Source organism: Penicillium roqueforti (assembly GCF_015533775.1).
Source record: "Penicillium roqueforti strain LCP96 04111 chromosome Unknown scaffold_02, whole genome shotgun sequence".
In the NCBI taxonomy this organism is placed as follows: domain Eukaryota; kingdom Fungi; phylum Ascomycota; class Eurotiomycetes; order Eurotiales; family Aspergillaceae; genus Penicillium; species Penicillium roqueforti.
This window is the reverse complement of record NW_024067566.1, coordinates 978,643-1,001,966: the sequence shown is the minus strand read 5'-3', so window position 1 is coordinate 1,001,966 and position 23,324 is coordinate 978,643. Positions and strand designations below refer to the sequence as shown.

Here is a 23,324-nt window from a genome sequence, read left to right as displayed (position 1 = left end):
CGGGTCAGGGCGACGTGCAAAATGAGATTGTGGGGCGCCAAACGGTCGGGGCTGCCGGGCTCGTGCTGACTTCGGTTCCTGACGGCAAGATGGCTATCTACGCTTGTCAATGGCATTATTATCGAACGCCACCAATTTCCATGGCTGATTCCGTGCAGGAGGTCCTGACCTGAAAGAAACATATGATGTAATCCTCGCGGTAGGTGTATCAATGGATCACATTCGAGCTCTCCGCAATGATCGCTCGGATACATAGGGGGGATACATCCGGGGTGCATATTATGGATCAGGTTCCCCTGAACAGTGACAATTATTGAATCTCTCCTTGCGAAGCCGCAGTTGCCCCCCGTAATAGATCTATAGCAGCGCATATGACAGTTGCCATGCGATGATCGCTTATCTTATGGTAACCTTGGAACCGCGCAAAGATAAGCCTGGGGCCCTAGATTGGCTGAGCGACGGCTTTACATGGAACAAGTTACATAGTGCGATGGATTGTCTTTAATAATTTGGTCTTTGCATTGAAAAGTCAACTCTAAAACAGACACCATTTGATGCCCCGGGGCTATTGATCGGACATTGCCCATCTCCTTGCAAGATAAGCCCTCCACCAGTAGCCGTCCTTTATTCCGGACACCTTTCTACGGTTGAGGTGGAAACATGTTCTTTGACAGCCGCTTTGTCCAGAGTGACATGGTCCGTTATATTAACAGGGTCTCCCCGTTATGTTGATCGGCAAACGCTTTCTGCAGGGCCAGTATGTCTCAGAATGAAACTTCACTATGGTGGCCCGAGGAGCGCATCAAATCCACCCTCGACAAAAAGTACATCATCAGTCGTCTGCGGCCGGAGAACATCCCGCGTCTCTTCGAGCTCCCGGACTGGGGCGAGGGCTTGACCAGCGAGACCTACATGGAATGGATCCTCACCAAAGCCGGCCGTGTTTTTATGATCCTCGACGCTATTGGTATTCCCGATCGCATCTTCGCGCTCGTCGACGAGTCGTGCGACGACGATGATCTACCCATCGCCGAGCATAGTGTCGATTTACTACACCTTTCCCCAGATGGAGACGACGTCGCTCTCGAGACCAGTTTCTTTCATGCGCAGTGGCGATTCTTAGTCCGTGGTATAGCGGAGGGAGAACATGTCGTCTATACCGAGAATGAGGGCGTGCCCGTCGAGGCGGTCCGCACCAACACCAGCAGCGGGATACACGGGCGTGATGATACAGTGGACAGAGTAGTTCTCGCCGGCCCTGTCTGTCGAGTCTACATGCGAACCCAAGTGCAGGTCGGCGGCGCACCGCATTTCTTCTCCTCTGACGAGGTTCTCGCCGAGATCCGCAGCTTGAAGAGACTGTCACACGAGCATCTCGTCTCCGTCTACGCTTCATATCTGAAAGACGACAGCGTCTCTGTCCTTTTCACCGGCGCCACGGCAGATCGGAACCTATACCGATTCCTCACCGACGAGCCCCTGGCCTTCAAACGGCTAGAGAAAGAACAACGTCGCCAGATCCTAATCACCTGGCCGCATTGCCTTGCCTCGGCAGTCTGCTGGCTGCACGCCCGCGGCTACGCCCACGGCGCAATCCGCCCATCCAACATCTTCGTCGACGCAGACTACCACATCTGCCTCGGCCAGTTCCAAGCACTCGACTCCCTCCTGACCCCGCCACATGTCAACGACCTCGAGGCATACAACTACTCTGCCCCAGAGCGCTGGACCCGTCCCACAGCCCCGGTGATCCTAAAGCCAGTGCAGCCCGCCAAAACCCTCCTCCCCTCAGGAGGACGTACCAAGCGCAGACAAAGACCAACCCGCCTAACGCTCCCCCCACTGAACGAAAGTCGCGCCGCGTCTCCAAACCACACCAGACCAAACTCCTCCTCCTCAAAAGGAACAGCCATCCGCATCGGCCGCTCAGGCTCCCCCTCCCGCTTCTCCTTCGCCTTCTCCTCCTCCTCATCCTCCTCCGAAGTCTCCTCAGCAGCGTCCTCAACCCACACAGACGCAACCGCCACCTCACCGCAAGCAACCCCCCGCCACCGCATCTCATCCTTCTGGGCGCGCCGAACAAAGAACACCCCCTCAATAATGTCCACCTCAACCTCCTCCTCCTCCAACACCTCATCCCTAACATCCCCAACCTCCCTCCGCCACTCCACATCCACGCCATCCCTCCCACATTCCCACAACCACAACCACACCCACCCCCCAAACCCCAACTCCCCAGCCGACATCTTCTCCCTAGCAGCAACAACCCTCGACATCCTAACAAACCTACACAAACGCACCCTCGCCTCCTTCAGCGGCCACCGCAGCGCCCGCAACCGCTCCGCCGGTCGCGGCGGCGGGATAGCAGATGCCTCATTCCACCTCGAGCGCAACGCCGTGCAGATCCAGTCGTGGATTTCGCGACTGGAGGGCGACGCGCTGAAACGCTGTCGGCGGGATCGACGCTCCGATCGCGCGTTCTGGGCTGTGCCGCGGATGTTGCTGGTTGTGCGCGCTATGCTTGATCTCGAGGGTGCGAGGAGGCCGCTGGCGGGGAGGGTTCGGAAGGGTTTTGCGGATGCGATTACGAAGAAGGGGGGTGGGAGTGGGGATGGGCTGTTGGTTTTGCATTGTGTTAAGGAGAAACGGGAGGAGGGGGGTCATAGGGAGACTCATAGGGACGAGAGTCATAAAGAGGGGAATAATAATCGGAAGTTGGAGGTTGTTCGGGAAGTGGGGGAGAGTGCTTCTGTTGTGTCTTCGGCTCCGGTGGAGTCGGGATCTGTTTCGGTTGCGGAATCGGTTTCGGAATTTGATTTCGGGTTTGGTCATGCTGGGAGTGAGAGTGAGAGTGAAAGTAATTTCGAGGGAGATTTTGTTGATTTTGATAGGAAGGAAGATGTTTCTGCCATGCCTGAGCTATATCTGCCAGAGTTGGAGATGAACATTACTGGGATAGAAGGTATGTCGTTTAAAGAATGATGGAGATGTATGATAATGTCTTGATGGTCAATGACCGGTTCTTATTCACTAATAATTTATTTCTTGTGTACACTTCATGCTTCGTGAAAGACAGACTTGAGTTAACATAACCTGTATGCAACACAGCACGACTCATATGCAGTCGGCCGTTGTCTATCCCAAATATGTGATGCTATCAATACAATGGCTTGGCCACAATCGTCAAAGGTCGGAGAACAAATCAAAGCCAGAAAGCAACGGCTCCCAGCAGACCAGACAGCACCAAGGATCCAGCGAGCAGGCGCTCAGTAGCTGGCGAGCCGACAGTCACAGAGTGAGCAGCGCCTTCCTTTGTTGCCGATGCCGAGGATGTTCCGCTTGAAGTGGTCGCACTGGCCTTGGTAGTCTTACCGGTCGCTGTGGATTCAGATGAAGATCCCTTCTTGTAGGTCTGTCCCAAGGTAGGAAGCGGCGAGCTTGGGTCAACGGCCCATCCACCCGAGGTCGAGGCAGGGCACTCGATGGCGGCGCTGGAGGCGCTCTTTTTGTAGGCGGAAAGGGCAACACCGCTCGGGTTCAGAGTCGCCCACTGCGACTTGAGGTTGTTGAAATCAGGCGACACGGGTGTTGGGGTTCCCTGGCGGGTGAAGCCGTCCTCGATGTTGCTTGCGGTTGCGGTCGCCGGGTCGACAGAAGCGCCATAGCTGATCAAGCCATAGTCGTTGGTCTCCTCGATCCACTCGTAGATGATGGATCCGGACCAAGTGTCAGACATCTTATCGCCGAAGATGGCAGCCTGATCCTCAAAGGTGCGGGGTGAGGGGGTGTTGCAGCCGGTCTCGGAGAAGAAGATAGGGATGGGGTAATCGGTGGCGTTCTTCTGCAGCATATTGTATCCAGACTGTTCATAGCTGGACGAGCCACACCACTCATAGGCGTTCAGCGAGTAAAAGTCCAAGCGCTCGGACGCATTCTTAGAACAGGCCATGTAGTTCTGCAGCATGGGTCGCAGATCGGCAATATCGGCCGCGGAGTAACCAACAGGAATCTCGCGATAGCCCTTCTTATCACGGTAGGCCTTAACGTCGCGAGCAGCTGCCAAGACGTAGGGCGCAGCCGCCGAACCATCGGCCGTCGTGAGGACCTCATTTCCGACCAAGACACCGGCGGTGTTGTCGAACTGTTGGAACTCATCGAGCACGGCCTTGAAGTGATCAAACTGGGTTTCGTTCCAGTGAGGTGCGGTCTGCGATCGTTAACAGATGGTCCATAAGAGAAAGAGAAGTGGAGTTACCTGTTCAATCTGGGTAGTAAAGGTGTCCAAGTCGACGAACAAGTGGATTCCTACAACGCATCAGTATGATTTACCGGGGATTGCTCATGTGGACTCGACCTACCAGCATCGGCCAATGCCGACATACAGCCTTTGTGATCAGCGCTGGCATCCACGTGGTACACACGGATAGCATTGGTGCCCAGCTCGGCCATCCGGACGATATCGCGCTTGCATTGGGCAGTATCGACAAGCGGGTCACTTGGGGTAAGCTGATAAGCAATGCCTGTTTGAGTCAGTCAGACAGGATACCTACAGTGCAGGGTTCTCAGGTACCCTTGATGTAGAACTGGGTTCCGTTCTCGTAGAAGAACTTGGAGCCGACCGCCGAAATGGGGGAGATGGCGCCGACGGTGGTGGCCTGGAGGCCCGCGAGGAGCAATGGCACGGAAAATGCCAGGGAGGACAACATGATTAATTCTGTTCGAGTAACAGTGCAAGACGCGATAAAATAGCAATGGCTAAAGAGTGAAGAGAAGGAAAGGCTTTCAGCTCAAATTGACACTACCAACAACGAAGGAACAAGGCAGGTGCAAACGGGAAAAGCGCTCCTCCAACCATTTTAAGGCAAGTCGAGGTGAAACATAAAGGAGGCAGTTCCTTGATTTGGGCCTGTAGCAACGAAATTATCACATTAATTTCAACTAGCGTGCTTCATTCCAGGCCCCGTTCGGGGCATTCCAATTAATTTGTTTTACAAGCTTGAGGGTGTACAATGTGATATAGACGTTGACACGAAGTGCGAAAGGTATACACCCGAGTACAAGTGCCATGTTGTGATTGTTCGAGGGTATGTTGTATAGCTGTTGGGGCCGAGCCCTAATTCCCACGCAATTGGAGATATCTGGAGTAGCTCACTATGGAGTCAATCTAGGCGGAGTCCTCCGTGCTCCGTACTGATAATAGATAGTTATTGGTAGAGATATGCAGTCTCCAGTACAAAAGGATTTAAAATTAAGAGTCCCCTAATGTTGCCCCTAACCCGGAATCTACCGAGTTCCATACATAGTTACGCTCCCCTATACTATATATAACCACGATATTGAGGTTTGAGACATGTTATGATAGCTATTTACAGACCATCATTATCATCACTATCACTGTGCTCCGTCCTCGGTACCACCATGTTGGACAGGTATCCCCCCATCGTAAACCCTGTCAATCACTGCTATTTTGGACTTGGCCCTTATATCCACTCTTGCTAGCATAGGAAAGATAGTCCTAGTCCGACCTTGAATACTTGCCTCATCGATCGACATTACTGCATTTATTTATTTTTTATATTCTTCTTGGGCAGAGATCGGGCTAGAAATCAGGGATGATAAGTCTCGTGGACCCCTAATGCATGTAACTTTGAATATCACTAGTCACAACGCCAACGCGATCCTGGAAGTCTTTTGAAATTCCAGACTGCCACGTTACCCCACTGGGCGGTTTTTAGCGGTGACTCGGGCTAGAACGCGGTCATGGCGAGATAAGGAGGTTCTTTTTGACGTGCAACGAAACCACGCATTCGTCAATATCGATGGAATCATGTAATAGCCATGTGAGGGACGTTACGTCTCCCGATCTATAGGAGTATACGGAGTCAACATCCCCAACCGCTGTTGGATGTGCGACCGGCCAGACTCTCCAATCTCCACTCCTCCACTTCATTCCGAGATGTCCGCCAATGATCGTCGTCGTACGCACAGTGTTCGTCAGCTAGTGGAGTCGTCCATTGGGATCGTCTGGGCTTTTCATTTGGCCTCCCCAAAAACGGGACAGTTGGCTAATGACGTTTCCGCAAAGGGGGGCAGACCATATAATATCCAGGCCCGCATCCGGTCGTGGCCCTGAATTATTTTCTCTGATGGAACTACTTGAACTCAGCCCTGGCCTGTACCTGTCCTTATCAATTCCCGATATGATTCTATAATATATCATATCCAATCATCTAGAACCATATTCCCCGATATACGGAGTCCCCATCCACAATGGCCTCCCCGTTCCACATCTCTCGACACGAGCAAGTCGAGCTAGAGCGCAACGAAGCCTTCCGAGTAATGCGCGAACAGCTCCGCCGCCAAGAATGCGGCATGGAGCGACCGAGTTTCTGCGCCGGCCATCGCCACGCCTGCACCGCCGCCGAACAGGAAACCTTCCGTCTCCACCGCGATATCATCCACACCCTCCTCGTCCCTCTTTTCCTAATCAACCACCAAGCCGAGCGCATCGCCGCCCGCACCCTCCCCAGCCAGAAAGGCGCCGAGCCCGAACGCGCATTCCGCGGCGAAGCCCGCAGCGCCTTCGCCTGGCTGAACTGCATCCTCACCGAGGAACACGACTGGTACCTCACAGCCCGCTGTCCGGCGTGCATCGTCCAGCACGTGCTGCACTCGGAGCCGACGATCCGCTTCGTCACGGTCGCCTCGCAGCTCGCGGGCACGCGTTCCGGCTTCCAGTGCTGGCTGAACGCCCTCGAGACCGCTGTCTGCGAAGACCCCTTCTGGGGCGATGCTTTCTGGCCGGATATCGAGGAGCGCGCGTCCCGTCTGACGGACGGCGTGCAGCAGCTCGTCCGGCAGTGCTACGAGCTCAGCACGACCCTCGATAACCCGGCTCGGGTGAACCCGTCGCTGGGCAAGACCCCCATGCCTATCTACGGCAGTCGCTCCACCATCCCCCTGAAGCCGTCTAGTCTCGCGCGGAAACAGGTCCGGCTGACGCGCGAGGAGCAGAGATACCGCGCTTCGCTGCGGAATTGCTCGCAGGAGATGAGACAGCCGCTGGCCGGCTGTACTACTGCGACTCAGTCTCGGCGCCGGTCGCTAACTTCATGAGGAGCTTCGTTGGGCTATGGTGACTGCTGCCATATGCATTTTTTTTTTCCCCTCTTACTCTCAGCCCGGTGGTTTTAGACCGGGGCTGTTTTCCAGGTTGGCCTTTTGCTGGTTGAACCATTCGGGGTTCTAGAAAGGATCTACGGACCTTCGCAATCTACGTCCAGAGAGCCTATCGGCTATCGGAAATTGGCATCCGAAAATTTCCCCGATCTCTCACACATGGCACTCCCCAGTGTTGCACGCGACCGAGACCAGATTCTCGAGATGCAAGGGTCTGCGCGGATCTGGAGTCCGCTGTGGTGATGCAATCGGGACCGGAACCGTGGATAATCGAAGTAACCATCGCCTCGGGGCGATGGAGATATTCCATGGAATGCGTCGGCGATCGGTCTCTATGGCCGGGATGATGTGATTTGTTGATCATGTCGAGTGCACATAGTGATATGATAATCTAATATTAATCATCTTATTTCAAGCGCTTCTATCATATGCAAGTAATATCGGCTGACGTGTCCTTATATATATTAAACCGAAATGTGCCGTCCCATCCACGGATGCCAAATTCTTAAATTGCGAATTCGTACCCATAGATGGACAGACACCTCAAATTAATAGTGGCAACACTCTAGGTGAGACAGTGGAGTCCGCCGGAGATGGGAACAGGGAAGTGAACCAGATCGGGGCGCACGGTGGAAATTATAAAACGGTCCCAACGTCCAGATCGGACTGGACTGGATCTGAATCTGAAATGTATGGGGTTGCCTGTCATGGTGCCACCCCGAATCCAGGGTTAAGAATTCAGGGTCTTCCAACTGCGAACTTGCTGCGAACTAGCGTATATAGAAGCTAGACGTAGATCTATATATATATACTTAGGCTTATATGTGTATAGCCTTTATGTATGTGATATGCGTTGGCAAATGAGTGCCGATGCCCAACTCACCGGAAGCGGAATATCGTATGCGTACACTGGCAAAGTCCTCAGTACCTCGTCCAGGCCCAGGCTCCACATGCGTTCTATGGTACTGGCGACTTGTGAAACCCAAGGCTTAAGCCGCATTAGGGAAGAGATATGTTGAAGCAAGAGAGCTGCTCGAGTCTGGCTCGGGTAATGAGCAATTCATTTGCAGTGTCATCTGGAGTATCAAGTATATTCGGATCCTGTGATTTTCAGGTATTCTGGCCTCGACTTGCACCACCTGAAAATGATCGTCAGCCCCGTGGAGCCAAGACGAAAGCCTAGACTGGCGATATTTTATACTTGTCCTCCACGCTGCATACTCGCTATTGGGCGTTGTATTTTTTGATAATTTACGTCTATTAGATTAAGGGTATTGAATAGTATCTATATAAATTCAATATCCCTTACAGCAAAAAAAAACGAACGTAAAAAGGTGGAAACTGATGACTCCATGACTTGGACGGTCTAGACTGTCCCGACCTGAAGAGTCTGGCCCCAGCCCTTGCCCCAGTCGGTACCCGGTACTTGGTCTAGTGCCTGTTCGCCCATACTATTCTCGTGTACCCGGTACCCACTTTTCCCTTCCCGTCCATTTCCATTCGATTCACGCCCTCTTTTGCTTCTTCTTCTTCTTCTTCTTCTCTTTTATCCCTTCTTTTCCTAACAAGACTCAATCATTTCCCCTCCCTCCTCTCATTAACGTCGATCTCTTCAGTGCCTCAACCTCCAACTTCCACTCCCACGCTCGGACCCGGCCATCATCTTTTGGTCATCCTTCGATCATCCGACGCATGATTCATGACCGCTGCCATCTGCGCCCGGATAACAAAGACTGGATGACACCCTCATGCAATGCACAGTACTGGCCCGGCACTCCCACACTTGACGATCACACCATGCATGTCCCACCAACAGTGAAACTCGACACCAGAGCACACCTCCCCCAGAACTCAGATATACAGGAAACTTTCAACCCCGGGAGGATCCGCCGACGAGCTTCACAGGGGTCTCTCCGAACAAGACCGTCACCGGTCTCTCGCTTTCTCTCCAAGAGTAGCGTGGCCGTGAACTTCCCATCGTGGGATCAACGGTCCTCGCCTAGTTCACCAGGTTCGCCGTACCGTTTGGATTCTCGCACTCGGTCGGTCGACTCTCGTCTTCGTCTTTCAACCACCGTGTCTCGCGGGCCGAGGCCTTTGGCTCCGTCGCCGTCTTGGAACGCGCATTATCAGGAATACCCCGCTATATTACCCCCCACGCCGCCGGAAGAGGATATCCACGTTGCGTGGAATCCCAAGTCCGAGATGATGTTGTTTGACGCGCACTCCCACCATCCGAGGTCTATGGCTATGATGGACGATAACCAGAGCGTGGACAATTCCTCCGCGACCGGTGCTTCGGACACATTCAGCAGCCCATCAGATGGGAGATCCTCCAGCTCTGGAGGCAGCCCTGGGCCCCACGATGATATGGACTGCCAGCAGGACATTGGCTCATGGCTGGATCATGGTATCAACTTGACTGGTAAGTTTTTTTTTACATATTCATACTGCAGGGCCGGTCACTGACTTTTCCAGCTTCATCACTTGCCCTTTGCAAGACAGGCGGCGAGGCCGTCAAAATCGTTTCCCAGACTCTTCCATACCCTAGGACATCTGATCAGGCAGCGTCAGTACCGAAAACCGACAGTGTTTTTACCTCTATGGTCCAGGCAGTTCACAACCACTTGCAACCTGGCCAATCACCCTATATCAACGTCACCCACGCAGTACCGGAGCAATTCAGCCTTTCGAATCTGCCTCACTCTCCTCCTAGCACTCCTCGTTCTCCGACTGCCGCCGAGGAATACTTCAACGCCACGGTTTTCTCCAGTGCGGCAGTTGTGGGTGCTTACCATGACTACAGTGGACCCCTCCAACGGCAAATGTCCCACGCTCCGATGCCCATTGTCCCCCCTCGCAGCGTTCACATCTCAGTCCTCGAGCGCTATCTCCCTCCAACCTCTGCCCAAGAGTACCGTGATTTGTTTTGCCGTACCCGTCCGTCTTTCCTCGTTGATCGTCTGAGTGAGCTATCACCGAATGGCGGCTCCCTCCTCTTCGTGTACCCGACCAAGAAAGGTGCATCAACCTTCAAGTCCCAATACTTGGGCCCCATCCTCGACCCCCTTCTCCGCCAACTCGTGGTGGTGAATGAGTTGTCCGCAGACGTGAGCCGCTACCTCGGCAAGCTCTCATCCGTCTCCCAGATGGACGACTTCGCCACCATGAAGGCGAACATCGTGGCGCTCTGTGAATCATTGAGCGACAACGATTCATCTTCCCGGTTTCACGTGACCGATGCAGGCCGCGGAGACACCCACCTCGACCGCAATCTCTGGGCCGAATGGTTCATCCACCAGGAAAAGCCCCGCATGAAGGAACTCCTCAATCTGTACTGGCAAAACGGCCGCCGTGCATCTAAGAGGACAAGCTCCGGTTGCTCCATGATGGGCAATAAAGAAGTCACACCTTCCGGGCTCCTAAGTGAAATCTGCGACGGCATCCGCAAACGACGCTATAACGAGGACAACGAGCCTCGTGATGGTATCGAGCTTGGTGTCTTTGTGATTCGTCGAACGAATTAGATCGCAGCATTGCTAGATCGCTTTTCCTCCTTTTTCCTCGACTCCTATTTCGAATCCCCACCTTCGAATCCTCACCCCTTTCATTTCCACCACCCCTTCTTCCCCAATAGCATATTTTAACACACGGCCTTGACAAAAGATGACATGGGACCCATGGAGGTGTCCCCGGTGTTGGATTTCGATTTTCCGGTGCGAAGTAATATTTTCGCACCTTGCATTACTCGTTTGGGGGTTCCATTTCCCCGCGTGAACATTTTGAATGAACTATGAATACCCCGGTGTTGGCGATTCGGGTCTTATATGACGTTTTGGACCTTTTTTTTTTTTCTTGTCTTGATGATGGATATAAATATACACGATTTAGTGGGAATATATCTGCTATTAACAACATTCTTTTCTGTAATCTAGGATATCACTGGAATATGTATGTTGTACTCCGTATCTGCAGGGATCATGCTTATGGTTTCGTTAGGCTCCCATTAGGCATCACCGAAATTACATGGTAACTATAGCTCATCTCATAACTTGGTCTATGGCTTTCATTGCGGACAACTACCATTTGTGCCGACGGCGCCGGATCCGACGCCCCCCTCGATCGGGTTTGGCGTCCTCATCGGCCCCCGTTCCGGTTTAGCGTGGCCAGATGCAATTTGGCGCCGCTCCATCCCTAAAATGGCACTAGTCCCCGCCACTTCCTCAACCAGTTAGACACATCCTGAACGGGTTTGGCGGCTGCCGCTTTCCCCGAATCGGTTATTGCTTGCCCCACAATTAGAGTCGCCATTGTGCGTAGAAGTCCTGCCGGAGGTATGGCGATATGTCCAATGAAGATATAAAAGCCACCGAAGACAAAATGCTCTTAGGGGCACTGGATTAGAGAGAAAGCGGCATGGGAACCCAGTCCCTATTTATATCTTGACAGGATCCAAAAGGGGGCTCCTGACCTACGAACTAGGCTCAAAATGCGGCTCTGTCCACGGCCACACATACTGATGGGCTTTCTAGCATACAGCTGAAAGTCCGTTGGCTGTGACTTGAAAATATCTCTAGGGTTGTGATAGCTTGTGCACTAGCGTGCGCCTATTTGATTATTTCTCGAAGGAGCTCAGCTCATGTATACTACACTCACCATTTGGGGGATAGATCAACACGTAATCTCCTTCAGGTATCACCACGCAGCATCATTGGTTAAGGCCAGTGCCAGGGCTCGAGAATGACAGCGTACATACAGCTGAGTGCGTCGGAAAGTTTGAGTTAAAAGAGGGGAACTCTATCACTTAGCAGGCCAGTGCAGATTTCTTAGCGAATGAGAGCAAGGTATTCGAGGGGAAAAGAGACTAATACCTCACTTTAGAGCAACATTGACCAGAGCGGGGTGCACGGCGCGAGTCTAATACAGAGATAGCCATACTGTGATCATGTTTAAGTCTCTACTAAACTAGTTACAACAGTCTACCCTATAGACCCTATGAAGATTCACCCACCTCCACTTTGTTTTTCTGGGCGCATAAGTAGCGTGGTATATAATTCAGTATCTTTACAGATTCAAAATAGTTTAATATCCAAGCAATGGTGCTCTCAGCCCTAAATTTAATATATAGTAGGGCCCCCGAGCATCACTCACTGCCTCACCAGGCTTACAGACTGATCTGGAGCCTAGAGATGATCTCACTGATCACACTGTCAGCTACTATGACATGGAGATCGGGTATGGGCAATATCCCTGTGGAAATGAACACGAAGAAACTCCAGGTACATATGGAGGCGGCCTAGCGAATGCGGGAAGAGTGGAGAGATACATGTGGCTCTCAACTGAAACTGCACAGAAGTTAAAGATGAACTTGAGGTGCTCTACCCAGGTGCGGATACTGGTCTTTTGTATGGCGATGATGAACTCTATTCCTGGTCTTCACGCCGTATACAGCCCATGGATTGGTAGTATGCAGGTTTCGATATGTCGAATACAGTCAGTCCCTTTGATTTTCGAGTATTACCTGCCGGATATTCGCTAGCTTAGTTACCGATAGATATCCAAGGTACAATAGCTGTGATCAATTGCGAGGAACATTAGTAGGAACATCAATAGGAACATATCAGAACAAACAACAATAGAAAATGGGAAAACGGATAATATATACGAATCCATTGTATTTACCTATTATATTTCCAAATACTTCTCTTAAGTTAGTACGAAATCCCTTTCCTCTTCTTATCTCCTACCTCACTGTCTATTCTCCGGGGCGGCCAAACATTCTGCCGTTCAATTCAACCGTGATCCACCCCTCCCATCTCATCTTCCTTCACCAACTTAATGCCATCTACCACTCTTTCTCGCCCACCTTCGCCACATACAATGTCTTACCCGAACCCTCCGCCCCTCAGCCCTGGCGGCGGGGCTGGCGGCGCACCCTCAAAACGCGACAAGCGACGCACTGCGCTCCAGGAGCGGCTCCAGGAATTGACGAGTCAGTTCAGCAATAACCGGGACATCCAGTTTCGCCAGCAGTTGCACGCCCTCCAGTGTGACATGACTCTGATCAACAATGCTGATCCTTACGTGACGGGACCGCTCCCGGACTCAGCGGAGAGCATTGCCTCGCTCATTGAGGAGACGATTGGCGGCGGCAGCAAGTTTGCGAAAGAGATGGCTGGCCTCGCTGGAACCTGGTATTCCAGGTTTGTGCAGGATGTTAATGAGATCAAGGAGAGGAGGGATGCAGAATTGGTTAAGGCCATGGTGAGTTGCTTATTTTTCTCATCTATAAGGAGTTTTCGCTAATCAGTACTTTTTTTTTTTCTTATACAGAATAACTACAACAACACCATGGAACGACAACAGCGGGACCGTGATTTCCGTACTTATTTCGCTCAAGAAGAATTCCGTCATCTGTCTGCTACCCTTCGAGAGCGATTGGTGCAGAATATCTCCGGAAAGCGCGCCCGTCTGATGCGTGAAAAGGAGCAGCTCGACATTGCCGACACGAATGCCCTCCTCCTCCACCCCAACCAGTTCAGTATCACGAACCCTGCCAGCCCTGGTGGTATCCACGGCAACCGCAAGACCACTCGGCACACCCGTCACCGCGTTGACCTCGACGAGTTGGGCAACGGTTTCATGTCCGAGTTGCACAAGCGCAAGCGGAAGGCTCCGGACGAGGACAATGGGTCGCCTGCGCTGGACGCAGGCGATGCTACCCCCGCGAAGCGCAACAAGACCGAGGCCGCAAAGGAGCAGGTGGCACCCGCCTACTCGATTCACTCGCTCTTCACCGACAAGGAACTCAACGCACACGCAAACCAGGCACACCTGGCGGCTGTCCATTTCTTCTCTACATCCAAGCGCCCAGATCACGGAACCGGCGCGGTGACGAATGGTAACAATACCGACGCGGATGAGACACCCGAGGGCACAGGCCACGAAGATAACGGCACCCCAAGTGCGGCGGATATGATGCGCACGGCTAGTCACAATTTCCATGCTACCCGATCTACCCGCACAACCGCCGCGCACAGTGCTCTGAGCGCCCTGGCTGATCTGGCCGATAAGCCCGCCACCCGCCCGATCCTCCCCTACCACGTCCTCTCCAATCACCACGCGCGACCCAACGGCAACGCGCCCCCATTGACTGCCCTGATGAACGAGGAAGTTGACGACGACTGCGCTCGCATCAGCCGCCTCGCTGCCAAACCATCTAATTGGATCGACACATCTCTAGTCGAACTCGTGGCGGCACCTCTTCCAACCGCAGAGGAGGTCGATGGTCACCCGTCAGATCCTGCCATCTTCAGCCAACTGCACCCGGATTTCGCGGCCCCAATGGGTGTCGACTGGACTCCTACCGTCTACAACCCGGGCTACGAGATGTTCCAGCCTGCGGCCATGGAACGCGAGCGCAGTCGCAAGCGTACCCGCAATCACTGAGGGATACGCGCATGAAATTTCGGATGTACGTTAAGATGGGATGGATGGTGTTTACCGCAGGTCGCGGTCATGGATTACCCTTTATTGATCATATTAGCTATGCTGTGAGGGATGGACCTCGGAGGAGTTTGGGATTTGAATTTTTTCTTTTTCTGTGACTATTTTCTTTTTCTCTTTTTCGGACTGATGTTCGCCCCGCTGGGCGTTGGGGAACACGCATAGCACTTCGTTTCTAGGTTCCTTGCCCCTATGTTGGGCAGTACAATTTACACGGATACCTTGTTTTTCAAGTCTGTAACTTGGTTTTAGGCGGTTGTCAATCTATATCATAGTCTCGGCCATTCGCGAGGAGGATGTATGCAGCTTATCCCCGGTGTTTCTTCCCCAGATGGCAATTGTGTCGATGACAGGCTTGAGGGCAACCCTTTAGGGCTATCTTGCCTTCAACCACCTCGGATTCCCTCCATCAAACTAACCTTCAATACAACTCCGAGTCTCCCCCAAGATATACTATCCAGGAGTCGAATAGTAGGTTCAACTGGGGCATGGACTGGCTGATGTTCTATACTGATATCGACTTAGGGCTAGTATCCACCTCATCATCATGACAAAAACGGAACTCATCACCGACTATTATAACTATTCTATTAAGCGGATTCTCCAGATATTTCCAAAACTACAGCAAAACAACATCCCAAGCACCAAACCACCCTTCTACCCTTCTATCTTATCTTCATGATCCGGCGCGCCCTCGCCATCCACACCCCCATCCCAAAACCAATGACAACACGACGAGCAAAAGCCGAAACCGCCAATCCCCTCATAAGCGGCAACATCAGACCAACCTTCCAAGCCTTCAGCCAAGACGCCGCAGCCCCAAACTTCCACAGCCGCATCCTCCCCGCCATAAAACACGACCACCTCGAACTCGAAGCCCACAGCCGCAAACTTCTCATCTCAACAGACCCAGACGAGCAAACCCGCTTCCAAAACCAATTCACCTGGGAGCTAGCCCGCCACCTCGTCGGCGAGGAACTCGTCGTCTACCCGGCGCTGATCGACTCCCTCCCAGACGGCCAAGGCATCGTCGATAAAAACAGACTCGAGCATCATGGCGTCAAGCACCAGCTGAAAGCGTTCCAGGATATTTCGTCTACGGACCCGCGCTTCGTGCCGACGCTGCAGGGCCTTATGCGCGATTTCGGTATTCATGCGAGACATGAGGAGGATGTGGATCTGCCTAGGCTTGAGGAGTTGCTGAGTAAAGAGGAGAGTGTTGGGTTGACGAAGTCGCTGGATCGGATTAAGATGTTTGTTCCGTCGAGGGCGCATCCGATGGCGCCTACGGAGCCGTTCTTCGAGAGTGCTGCTGCCCTTCTGGCGGCGCCGGTGGATTTGTTGGCAGATTTGTTTAGGAAGTGGCCTGATGGGAAGTAGAAGAGCTCGTAGGTTTGTATCGCTAGGGGGTTTGTGAGAGTATGTCTAGGGAATTCTGATATATTGGATACTGATACTGATACTGATATGATATGAAACTAGATTTAGATATGCCAGTCCATTCTATCCATTCAACTACTAATTAGAATACTCCAGAATTGTGAACAATACAAATTAACCTCTATCTTTTCAACCCTACACTTAGAAACCATGTCGTCATTAAATCATCCCTCCACAGCCAAAACTGTCGATCCCGTCGCGCCCAACCGTTGCCCTGAATAACTATAACGCTGCAAGCGACGTAGCCTCCCCAATCGATTCGCAGTCTCGATCGCAGACTGCTGCACCTCATCATCACCCGACGAAGATCGCCGCCGTTTCCACGCCTTACGGAACTGGTGCTGTTCATCGTCCTGCTGTCTGTGCCGCATAGACAGAAACCCATTATGGGCCTCCTTTTCTTCGCTGAGGGCCTGGACCTGAACCGACAAAAATTAGTTCATAGTTCGTTATCTCTCCTGTCGGGACTCAGACTCAGAAATGTGATATCGAACTCGATTGCATGGAACAATACAATAGTAACGTAGAGAAAAAGAAAAAAGAAAAAGAAAGCAAAAATAGTCGCCAACATACATAGGTCAACCACACCTCCTGCTCGGAACTCCACGCCTTCTGACACCTCCCCAGCTGTCTCTTCGCATGCACAAGCTCCCTCTCCTGCTCGGCCGTCCACCGGTCCCGACTGCGGATAATACTCGCCCAACTAACGGCGCGATCAAGCTGGGCGCGCGTCGGACGCGCCTGGCTGGAATAGTGCACCCGGCACTCGGAAGCCGGGCCCGACGCCGGTCCCGGGATATTGTCCGGCGTGGATGATAGTGATTGGGGGGTGGGTGCGTTGTGGTGTGCGTGAGTCTTCACCGCTACCTGCACGGGGCCGTGGACGTCACGGTGCATGAAGACGGTTCCATTGTGCTGGTCTTCGGCGTGGGGACTGATGTCGGAGTCTGAGGAGCCGGGATTCTTTTCATCAATATGGATTTCCAGCTCGGGGGATTTGCCTTTCAGACTTGTTCGGCGCTTCCAGGGGAGCGGTAGCGGTGGTAGGGCTCGATAGACGATTGTGAAGACTGACATGGTTGGGATCTCGACACACATAGACTATATGTATGGGAAAGGAATAGATGAGATGAGCGACGTATAGAGCTACGTTACTTGATATTCGTCTCTGGGAACGGTCTGCTGCCCATATTCGCTGCTACCAACCCTTGCTTTTATAAATGTTCCGGTGTCGCCTCCCATGTGGTACTTCGCGATCTAGCCAGACCGACTCTCAAGGGCGAGAACCCGTGCAGGGACACCTCGCAGGAACCTCGCACAGAGGTGGGGACTGCGAGGCTCTCCGGCTTCTGCTTGGCTGCCCACGCGAGAAGTATACGATCGTGCAGGAAGCGCGGGTTGGCGTGGTTGGTCTAGATGGCGGAGGACTGCAGGGTTGGTCGGGACTTCAATGTAGATTGTGTTTGCTTCTGGGACGGTTTGACAGTTTGAGGGTTTGGTTGTACAGTTGTTTCATTAGGAGGAGACAAAGTGGGTTTGGATTGACGCTGACGTTGACTAGCGGGTACGAAGGAAGTACAATGAGTTGGACTGAGCTCAACTCATGCGATTAATGTTTATATCCCTACTCTGTCAGATACTCGGGGAAATAAGGGATCTCGATGCAGCAGACCTCCATAGTTGGCTGGATCCATGTGCTCCAGATGCAATATACACATGGTGTTCGCAGTTGAAGTCAAGGATCCCCTTGCGGGATTTGGTACTTTCGCACTTGGTCAAACTTGGAAGTATACAGTCCCACATTCATGTCCAACTGACAAGGCTAGAGAATAGAGAAAGACGCCTAAAGTAATTACGGGCACAATAAACCCTCCAAAACAGCCCAATGCTGCACACAAGCCTAACCAATAACCGTGAGGGAATCATAATCATAACAAGAACAGACGTATTCAAAACAAAACCATGACGCCAAATGCTCATCGGATATCCAAAAAATGTACATGAGACAAAAAGAAGTGGGCAAAAGAAATATACATTCATCGCCATGTATCCACAGAAGCACCCCGGTTGGCCTTGGCCTTTCTTTCCTCTCGGATCTGCTCGCCAATAATGATGCTAATGAGTCTCCGATGCAGATCGGCTTCTGTCCAATCGATCTGTCCGCTGCCACCATATTGGATATCAGCCCGAGCAAGCTCCTGAGCAAAGCGATCGATAATGGCAAATTGAATCTCTGTGATGGGCACCCCGTGATGACCATCGGAGGTCCATATCCAATCACCGATGATGGCAGCCCGCCCTGGAGAATCGTGATATTCAAAGTGCTCGGGGTATCGCTTGGCAATTCGGTAGATACGACAAAGCGCGGCGTAATGCTCATCGGAAAAGTATCCGAAGACAGCAAGTGGTCGTGGCCCTGGGGATGCCCCATTCTGGTGGTTCACTGGCTCTACATCTTCGTTCTCTAATGGATCTTGCGAGACACCACGCCCAGATACCGGCTGCTCTTCTTCTCGGAGGTCCCGAGAAACACTTCTCTCATTCATCGGAACCTCCTCCTCTTCCACGGTAGGATGAGGATCTTGCTGGATCTGGGGAGACTGGGATGGTGATGGCTGTCTCCAATTGCTCGCCGGTGATTGGCTCGTTTGCTTTGAGAGCGGCTCATCCTGGAGATGTCCCTCAAGCTCCTTCGCAGATTCAATGCTGGCCATTTCCTCTTCATCTTCGAATTCAGATGCTTCCTCCGGAATAGTACTAACACTCGAGCTTCGGCCACGGGTCGGGGCTTTCAGCCATTGCGGGGTGAAACTGGTTATTTTACTGAACCAGGATGATCCTGGCTCCTCTTTGTTGAGCTGACGAGGTTGCGGGGTGGAGGCAGAATCCACGTTGGCAGATTCCGATTGACCGAGAGCGGCGCTAGAAACGCTGCTGCTGTCGTAGTCTTCTTCCAACTGCTCTTGTATAGGCGGGCTTTGTATAGGCTTCGGAGATTTCTTCCCATCAAGTAACGCGATTTGTGGACTGTGGATCCGTGGGTTGGGAGTATCCGGGCTGGAATGGGAGAGAGGTTGTAAACGAATGCGCGCTGGAGTGCGCGATACCGGATCCTTCATGACAGAATTATTGATTGGTGAATTCTGTGTCCCTGACGGGCGGGCGAGTAAACGAGGCGTACTCGTTCCATTGTAATACCGTGCGCGGTTTGGTGTATCCTCTTCTGCAAGCAAAGCAGACAAATCGACCTTTTGCTCACGGAGCTCGCGGACCTTGGACGGTCCGAAGCGCGCTACATAATTCTGCTCTGAGGTAGGGTAAGGAGATGAACTCAGGTAGTCTTTACCTGCGGAAATCGGGGCAATATTGCCCAAAGGACGTGCAAGCGGGTTCGGATGAGACCGGACATCATCATCCTCGACGTGTTGTGAGACATGGCTGTGATCATTCGCTTCAAGTTGCCAAATGTCGTCATAACCATCATCCTCATCTTCCAAGGGCTCGGGCTCGGGCTCGGGCTCGGGCTCAAAGTCTTGGGGCACATATGGCGCTGGTTCTGACGCTGGTTCTGGCACGGGTGCAGGTGCAGAATCGTTGTGCTCTTCATCAAACTCATTTCCGTTCTCATATTCAAATCGTTGTTCATGTTCAGGTTCGATGCCCCGATCCTCTTCCGCCGCATTATCATCGCTATCAATATAAACGACGGATTGTGAGTTTGCAGCCGTCTGAGCCTGGCGGCTGACTGCTTCTCGCTCAAGCTGCCATTGTGCCTCCCGCTGTGCCTTCTGGGGGGACACCGGGCTTTGCTGAATGAAGTTGTTGAGACTGGAACGTGACGGTTGGATGTACCGCTCCTGCTTCTTGATCTCGTCTTCAAAGGGTCGATCCTGATCCTGCTCTTCCGATTCTTCGTCATTGAAGCCATTATATTGACGTTCTTCCTGTTCTTCCTGTTCTCCTTGTTCTTCCTCGAGACGTTCCTCCTCACGACGAGCAGCCGCATGATCTGCTGCTATAGCCGCAGCCTTCTCTTCCTCGGCGAGCATCCGGCGCATAGCAAGCTCCTGTCCTAGCCCCATAGCAGCTCGGAGTTCCCGCTGCGTTTCAGCGTTGAATGTGCTAAAAACACCCTCCAACCGACGTCTTTTGTGACGGGCATTACTCTTACCAGACCACTCGTCTTGTTGCGGCTTAAAGGGACCTTGTAGGGCCAAGCTAAGTCGAACAAGTTTAGCCAAACTGGTGAGTGTCCTCTTCTTTGGAACAATTGTTGATTTGGCAGGAGACGATGCGGCAGGGAGCTCAGGATAGGCGATCTCATTCACGTAGTTAACGGATTGCCGCTCGATCGCATGTGCAGTGTACTTCTCCGGAATATGGGTGCTTGGAATTTTGTATAGCCCAGAATCTAGGCCCGTAGTGACTGGACTGGATGCCTTTTCAGCACGAGAATCACCTCGAAGATCTTGGATCGTCCCGGGAAGTTTGCGTCTCAACCGTTCTCCGACTTCCTTCGGTTTGGGACCGCTGTTCGTCGTAGCGCTGGAGCCGAATCCGTGCTGCTTGGCTGACGGGAGCGTATCAAGGGAAATCATAGTGAATCCTTCACTTTCCATGATAGTGTCGAATTCATCGTACTCGTCCGCGGGATCTTCAACGGGATCGGTTTCAGCATGGTCGGTCTCCGTCCTTGTGAAATGATCCGAGTCGGCTTGTCGGGTTTGATTTTCTTCATCGGCTAGCGAAGATGTGGGGGTCGGAGTAGGATATGTGCGCGATTGGGGGCTAGCGGTATTGGTATTACGAGAAGCTCTCGATGACAACATAGCTCTCTCGCGTGTCGGTGATGGCATTTTAGAAGGCGTGGAGTGGATATTCTCATCATCCAAAAAGTGATGTTCCGTAGCTCCGATAACAGGTGTCTCCAAACTCGTTCGGCCGTAATCACGGCGAGTATTGTCGAGATTGGGTTCTGTTGGATGGAGAAGCTCTGCATTTGATATCTCCGAGTTCCCCCAAGAGTCGTCATCGGATTCCACATCCCCTATGAGATTCAAGGGACTGGCGTTTGCATTACTTCCAGCAAACGAATCCGTCGGACTGAACCGTTGTTGGCTTCGGCTAGCGTCACTAGTGAGGGCATCTGTGGGGCTGAATCCTCGGTGGCCCAGACTAGCATCACTAGGTATTGTATCCATCGGACTGTATTCATGCTGGCCTAAGCCAGTTTCATTGGTCGTGGTGTCCATTGGACTGAATTGCTGGTTGTGACGGGCATCACTATTTGGAACGATATCCATCGGACTAAAGTGGTGGTCATATTCGATAGTCGGCGTTGCTTGGTCACCCAGCAACTGGAAATCCTGTGATTTGGGCCTGGGCGTGCCCCGTGGTCGACCTCTTTTGCGTGGTTGAGAGTCACCAGCTTGTGGTCCAGGAGTATGCCCCGGTCCAGGTGTATTCCCCGGCCCAGGTGTATGTCCAGGGCGAGGGGTACGCGCAGCAAACGGGGACAAACTAATGTCAGACTTTCGAGGACGCCCTCGCCTCTTGTACTGCGTTTTCTCCTTCAATGGACTCCTCTCATCCTTTAATGGTATCATCGTTGTTATGGCCGAGGGCTTTAATCGTTTGCGCGACGGGCTACCCCGGTTCTCGTCATCTTCGTCTTGTGTCGCTTCCAGCGTGAGTCGGATGCGCCATGGGCTGACATTTCCCTCCTGAAGCTTTTCCGGAGAGAGTGACCTTTGTCGACCACCATTAAACTTCATTGCTGGCGACCCGGGGAGTATGACATCTTTGAATTGAATCGAATGCGCGCTTTTTGCGGGACTGAGGCTACCGCGCGGTCGCGGTCGCTTGGCCGGAGTCCGTGATTTCGCTACCATAGGAGACATCCAGCTTTGGCGCCCTGCGAATGGTTTGATCGGTGATGAGATCAAGTACTGGGCATCGCCCGGAGGACCTAGGATATCGGGGGAGGAGCTCTGGCTGCGCGACGAGGCCGACATGGCGGACTCATGCGATGGAATCTCGGGAGGCACGCGTGCCACCAAAGGGGTGGAAGAGCGCACGCTAAGGAATGCAACAATGAAAAAGTGCAGTCGTCTCGTAACTATTCACAGGCCTACTTTATGATACATAAATAAGAGAGAAAACGCGGGGCAAGCCATAAACAAGTCTCCCGATGCGGTACGAAAGAGCGGTCCTCGAGGTGGTTAGGTAAGCATCTCCCTAAACAACCCTTTGGAGTTCTATTATTGGACACGATCTTCTCTTCCCCCTTTGTGTCTTGAAACATAAGTGGAGATGTGACAATAGGAAATATTTCCTCGGCTTGCCATCGACCCAATTCTTTACGGAGTACAAATCGACGTCATTCACACTGGGCACTTAATTCAATGTTACACCGCAAGCTTCAACGACCAGATGCATTTGCACATCTTCCTTGGAGATTCCCGACTACCTTGTTCCTCTGATATGCCAGTAGGACATTCGCGGCACGTCTTGGCCCATGACAACCGGCAAGACTACCATTTGTGTATTCACGTCGTCCAAAACCCGGCGGTCGGACAAGACCAACCCATAGGTGATATCAGCCAACCCAAAGCCAAAGTCTCGATGATATTTAAATAACCCGTATAGGGTACTGGTATTGTACGCATATATTAATGTTGATCAACTCATACTGCGCACATTATTTGCATTGTCACACTACCAGCCTTTTCGGGTGAAGGAGCCTTCCCCATCTTCATCGGACATGAATTTGGTGATGCTGAGGAGTGAGTCTTGGGAACCCTAAAGAACCATTTCCTTGAAGCGCCTCGCGCTGCGCGCATGAATCGAATCAGCTTCCAGCGTGCAGAGGTGGTCGAATACGTGTTGGCGTATCAGGTACATGTATAGCTGGCTACAGAAATGTGATTCTGCCGTCATTGTAATCGCTACTAAGTTGTCAGATACCACTTTTCACTGGCGATATTCGAGACTTCGAATTTGGCTCAAATTGTGGCAAAGAGCCGAAGCCAACGCGACTCTATAGTTGATTTGTCGACATTGGATGTATTCATAGTTTGGGTCCAACAAATTCTATCGCGTATCTTGTCTCAAATTGAATAGTTGTTTAAGATATGAGAGTATAGAAATAATTATTAACTCTGAGGTGATGAAGTGGGCTGCCAATCCACGGATTTCAG

The 23,324-nt window shown here is 52.2% G+C and overlaps 8 protein-coding genes across 8 annotated transcripts; 5 read left to right on the top strand and 3 right to left on the bottom strand.

Moving 5' to 3' along the window:
• Nucleotides 1–759: 759 nt before the first annotated feature.
• Nucleotides 760–2,982, top strand: LCP9604111_1856 (protein kinase domain-containing protein; the record flags this gene model as incomplete). Its single annotated transcript, XM_039069268.1, has 1 exon — nt 760–2,982. One exon carries the CDS (start codon nt 760–762, stop codon nt 2,980–2,982), a length of 2,223 nt encoding a protein of 740 aa, XP_038931983.1.
• Nucleotides 2,983–3,202: 220 nt separating this feature from the next.
• Nucleotides 3,203–4,706, bottom strand: gel6 (putative 1,3-beta-glucanosyltransferase; the record flags this gene model as incomplete). The annotated part of the gene is made up of 4 exons (XM_039069267.1): nt 3,203–4,207; nt 4,256–4,305; nt 4,359–4,520; nt 4,571–4,706. 4 exons carry the CDS (start codon nt 4,704–4,706, stop codon nt 3,203–3,205), a joined length of 1,353 nt encoding a protein of 450 aa, XP_038931982.1.
• A 1,564-nt stretch (nt 4,707–6,270) lies between these two features.
• Nucleotides 6,271–7,116, top strand: LCP9604111_1854 (uncharacterized protein; the record flags this gene model as incomplete). The annotated part of the gene is made up of 1 exon (XM_039069266.1): nt 6,271–7,116. One exon carries the CDS (start codon nt 6,271–6,273, stop codon nt 7,114–7,116), a length of 846 nt encoding a protein of 281 aa, XP_038931981.1.
• Nucleotides 7,117–8,976: 1,860 nt separating this feature from the next.
• Nucleotides 8,977–10,706, top strand: LCP9604111_1853 (uncharacterized protein; the record flags this gene model as incomplete). The annotated part of the gene is made up of 2 exons (XM_039069265.1): nt 8,977–9,604; nt 9,658–10,706. The coding sequence occupies 2 exons, from the start codon at nt 8,977–8,979 to the stop codon at nt 10,704–10,706; spliced, it is 1,677 nt and encodes a 558-aa protein (XP_038931980.1).
• Nucleotides 10,707–13,059: 2,353 nt separating this feature from the next.
• Nucleotides 13,060–14,628, top strand: LCP9604111_1852 (Sds3 domain-containing protein; the record flags this gene model as incomplete). Its single annotated transcript, XM_039069264.1, has 2 exons — nt 13,060–13,443; nt 13,513–14,628. The coding sequence occupies 2 exons, from the start codon at nt 13,060–13,062 to the stop codon at nt 14,626–14,628; spliced, it is 1,500 nt and encodes a 499-aa protein (XP_038931979.1).
• Nucleotides 14,629–15,363: 735 nt separating this feature from the next.
• On the top strand, nt 15,364–16,065 carry LCP9604111_1851 (HHE domain protein; the record flags this gene model as incomplete). The annotated part of the gene is made up of 1 exon (XM_039069263.1): nt 15,364–16,065. One exon carries the CDS (start codon nt 15,364–15,366, stop codon nt 16,063–16,065), a length of 702 nt encoding a protein of 233 aa, XP_038931978.1.
• A 224-nt stretch (nt 16,066–16,289) lies between these two features.
• LCP9604111_1850 (uncharacterized protein) lies at nt 16,290–17,202 on the bottom strand (the record flags this gene model as incomplete). Its single annotated transcript, XM_039069262.1, has 2 exons — nt 16,290–16,544; nt 16,699–17,202. 2 exons carry the CDS (start codon nt 17,200–17,202, stop codon nt 16,290–16,292), a joined length of 759 nt encoding a protein of 252 aa, XP_038931977.1.
• Nucleotides 17,203–18,161: 959 nt separating this feature from the next.
• Nucleotides 18,162–22,139, bottom strand: LCP9604111_1849 (putative AT DNA binding protein; the record flags this gene model as incomplete). Its single annotated transcript, XM_039069260.1, has 1 exon — nt 18,162–22,139. The coding sequence occupies one exon, from the start codon at nt 22,137–22,139 to the stop codon at nt 18,162–18,164; it is 3,978 nt and encodes a 1,325-aa protein (XP_038931976.1).
• Nucleotides 22,140–23,324: the final 1,185 nt, after the last annotated feature.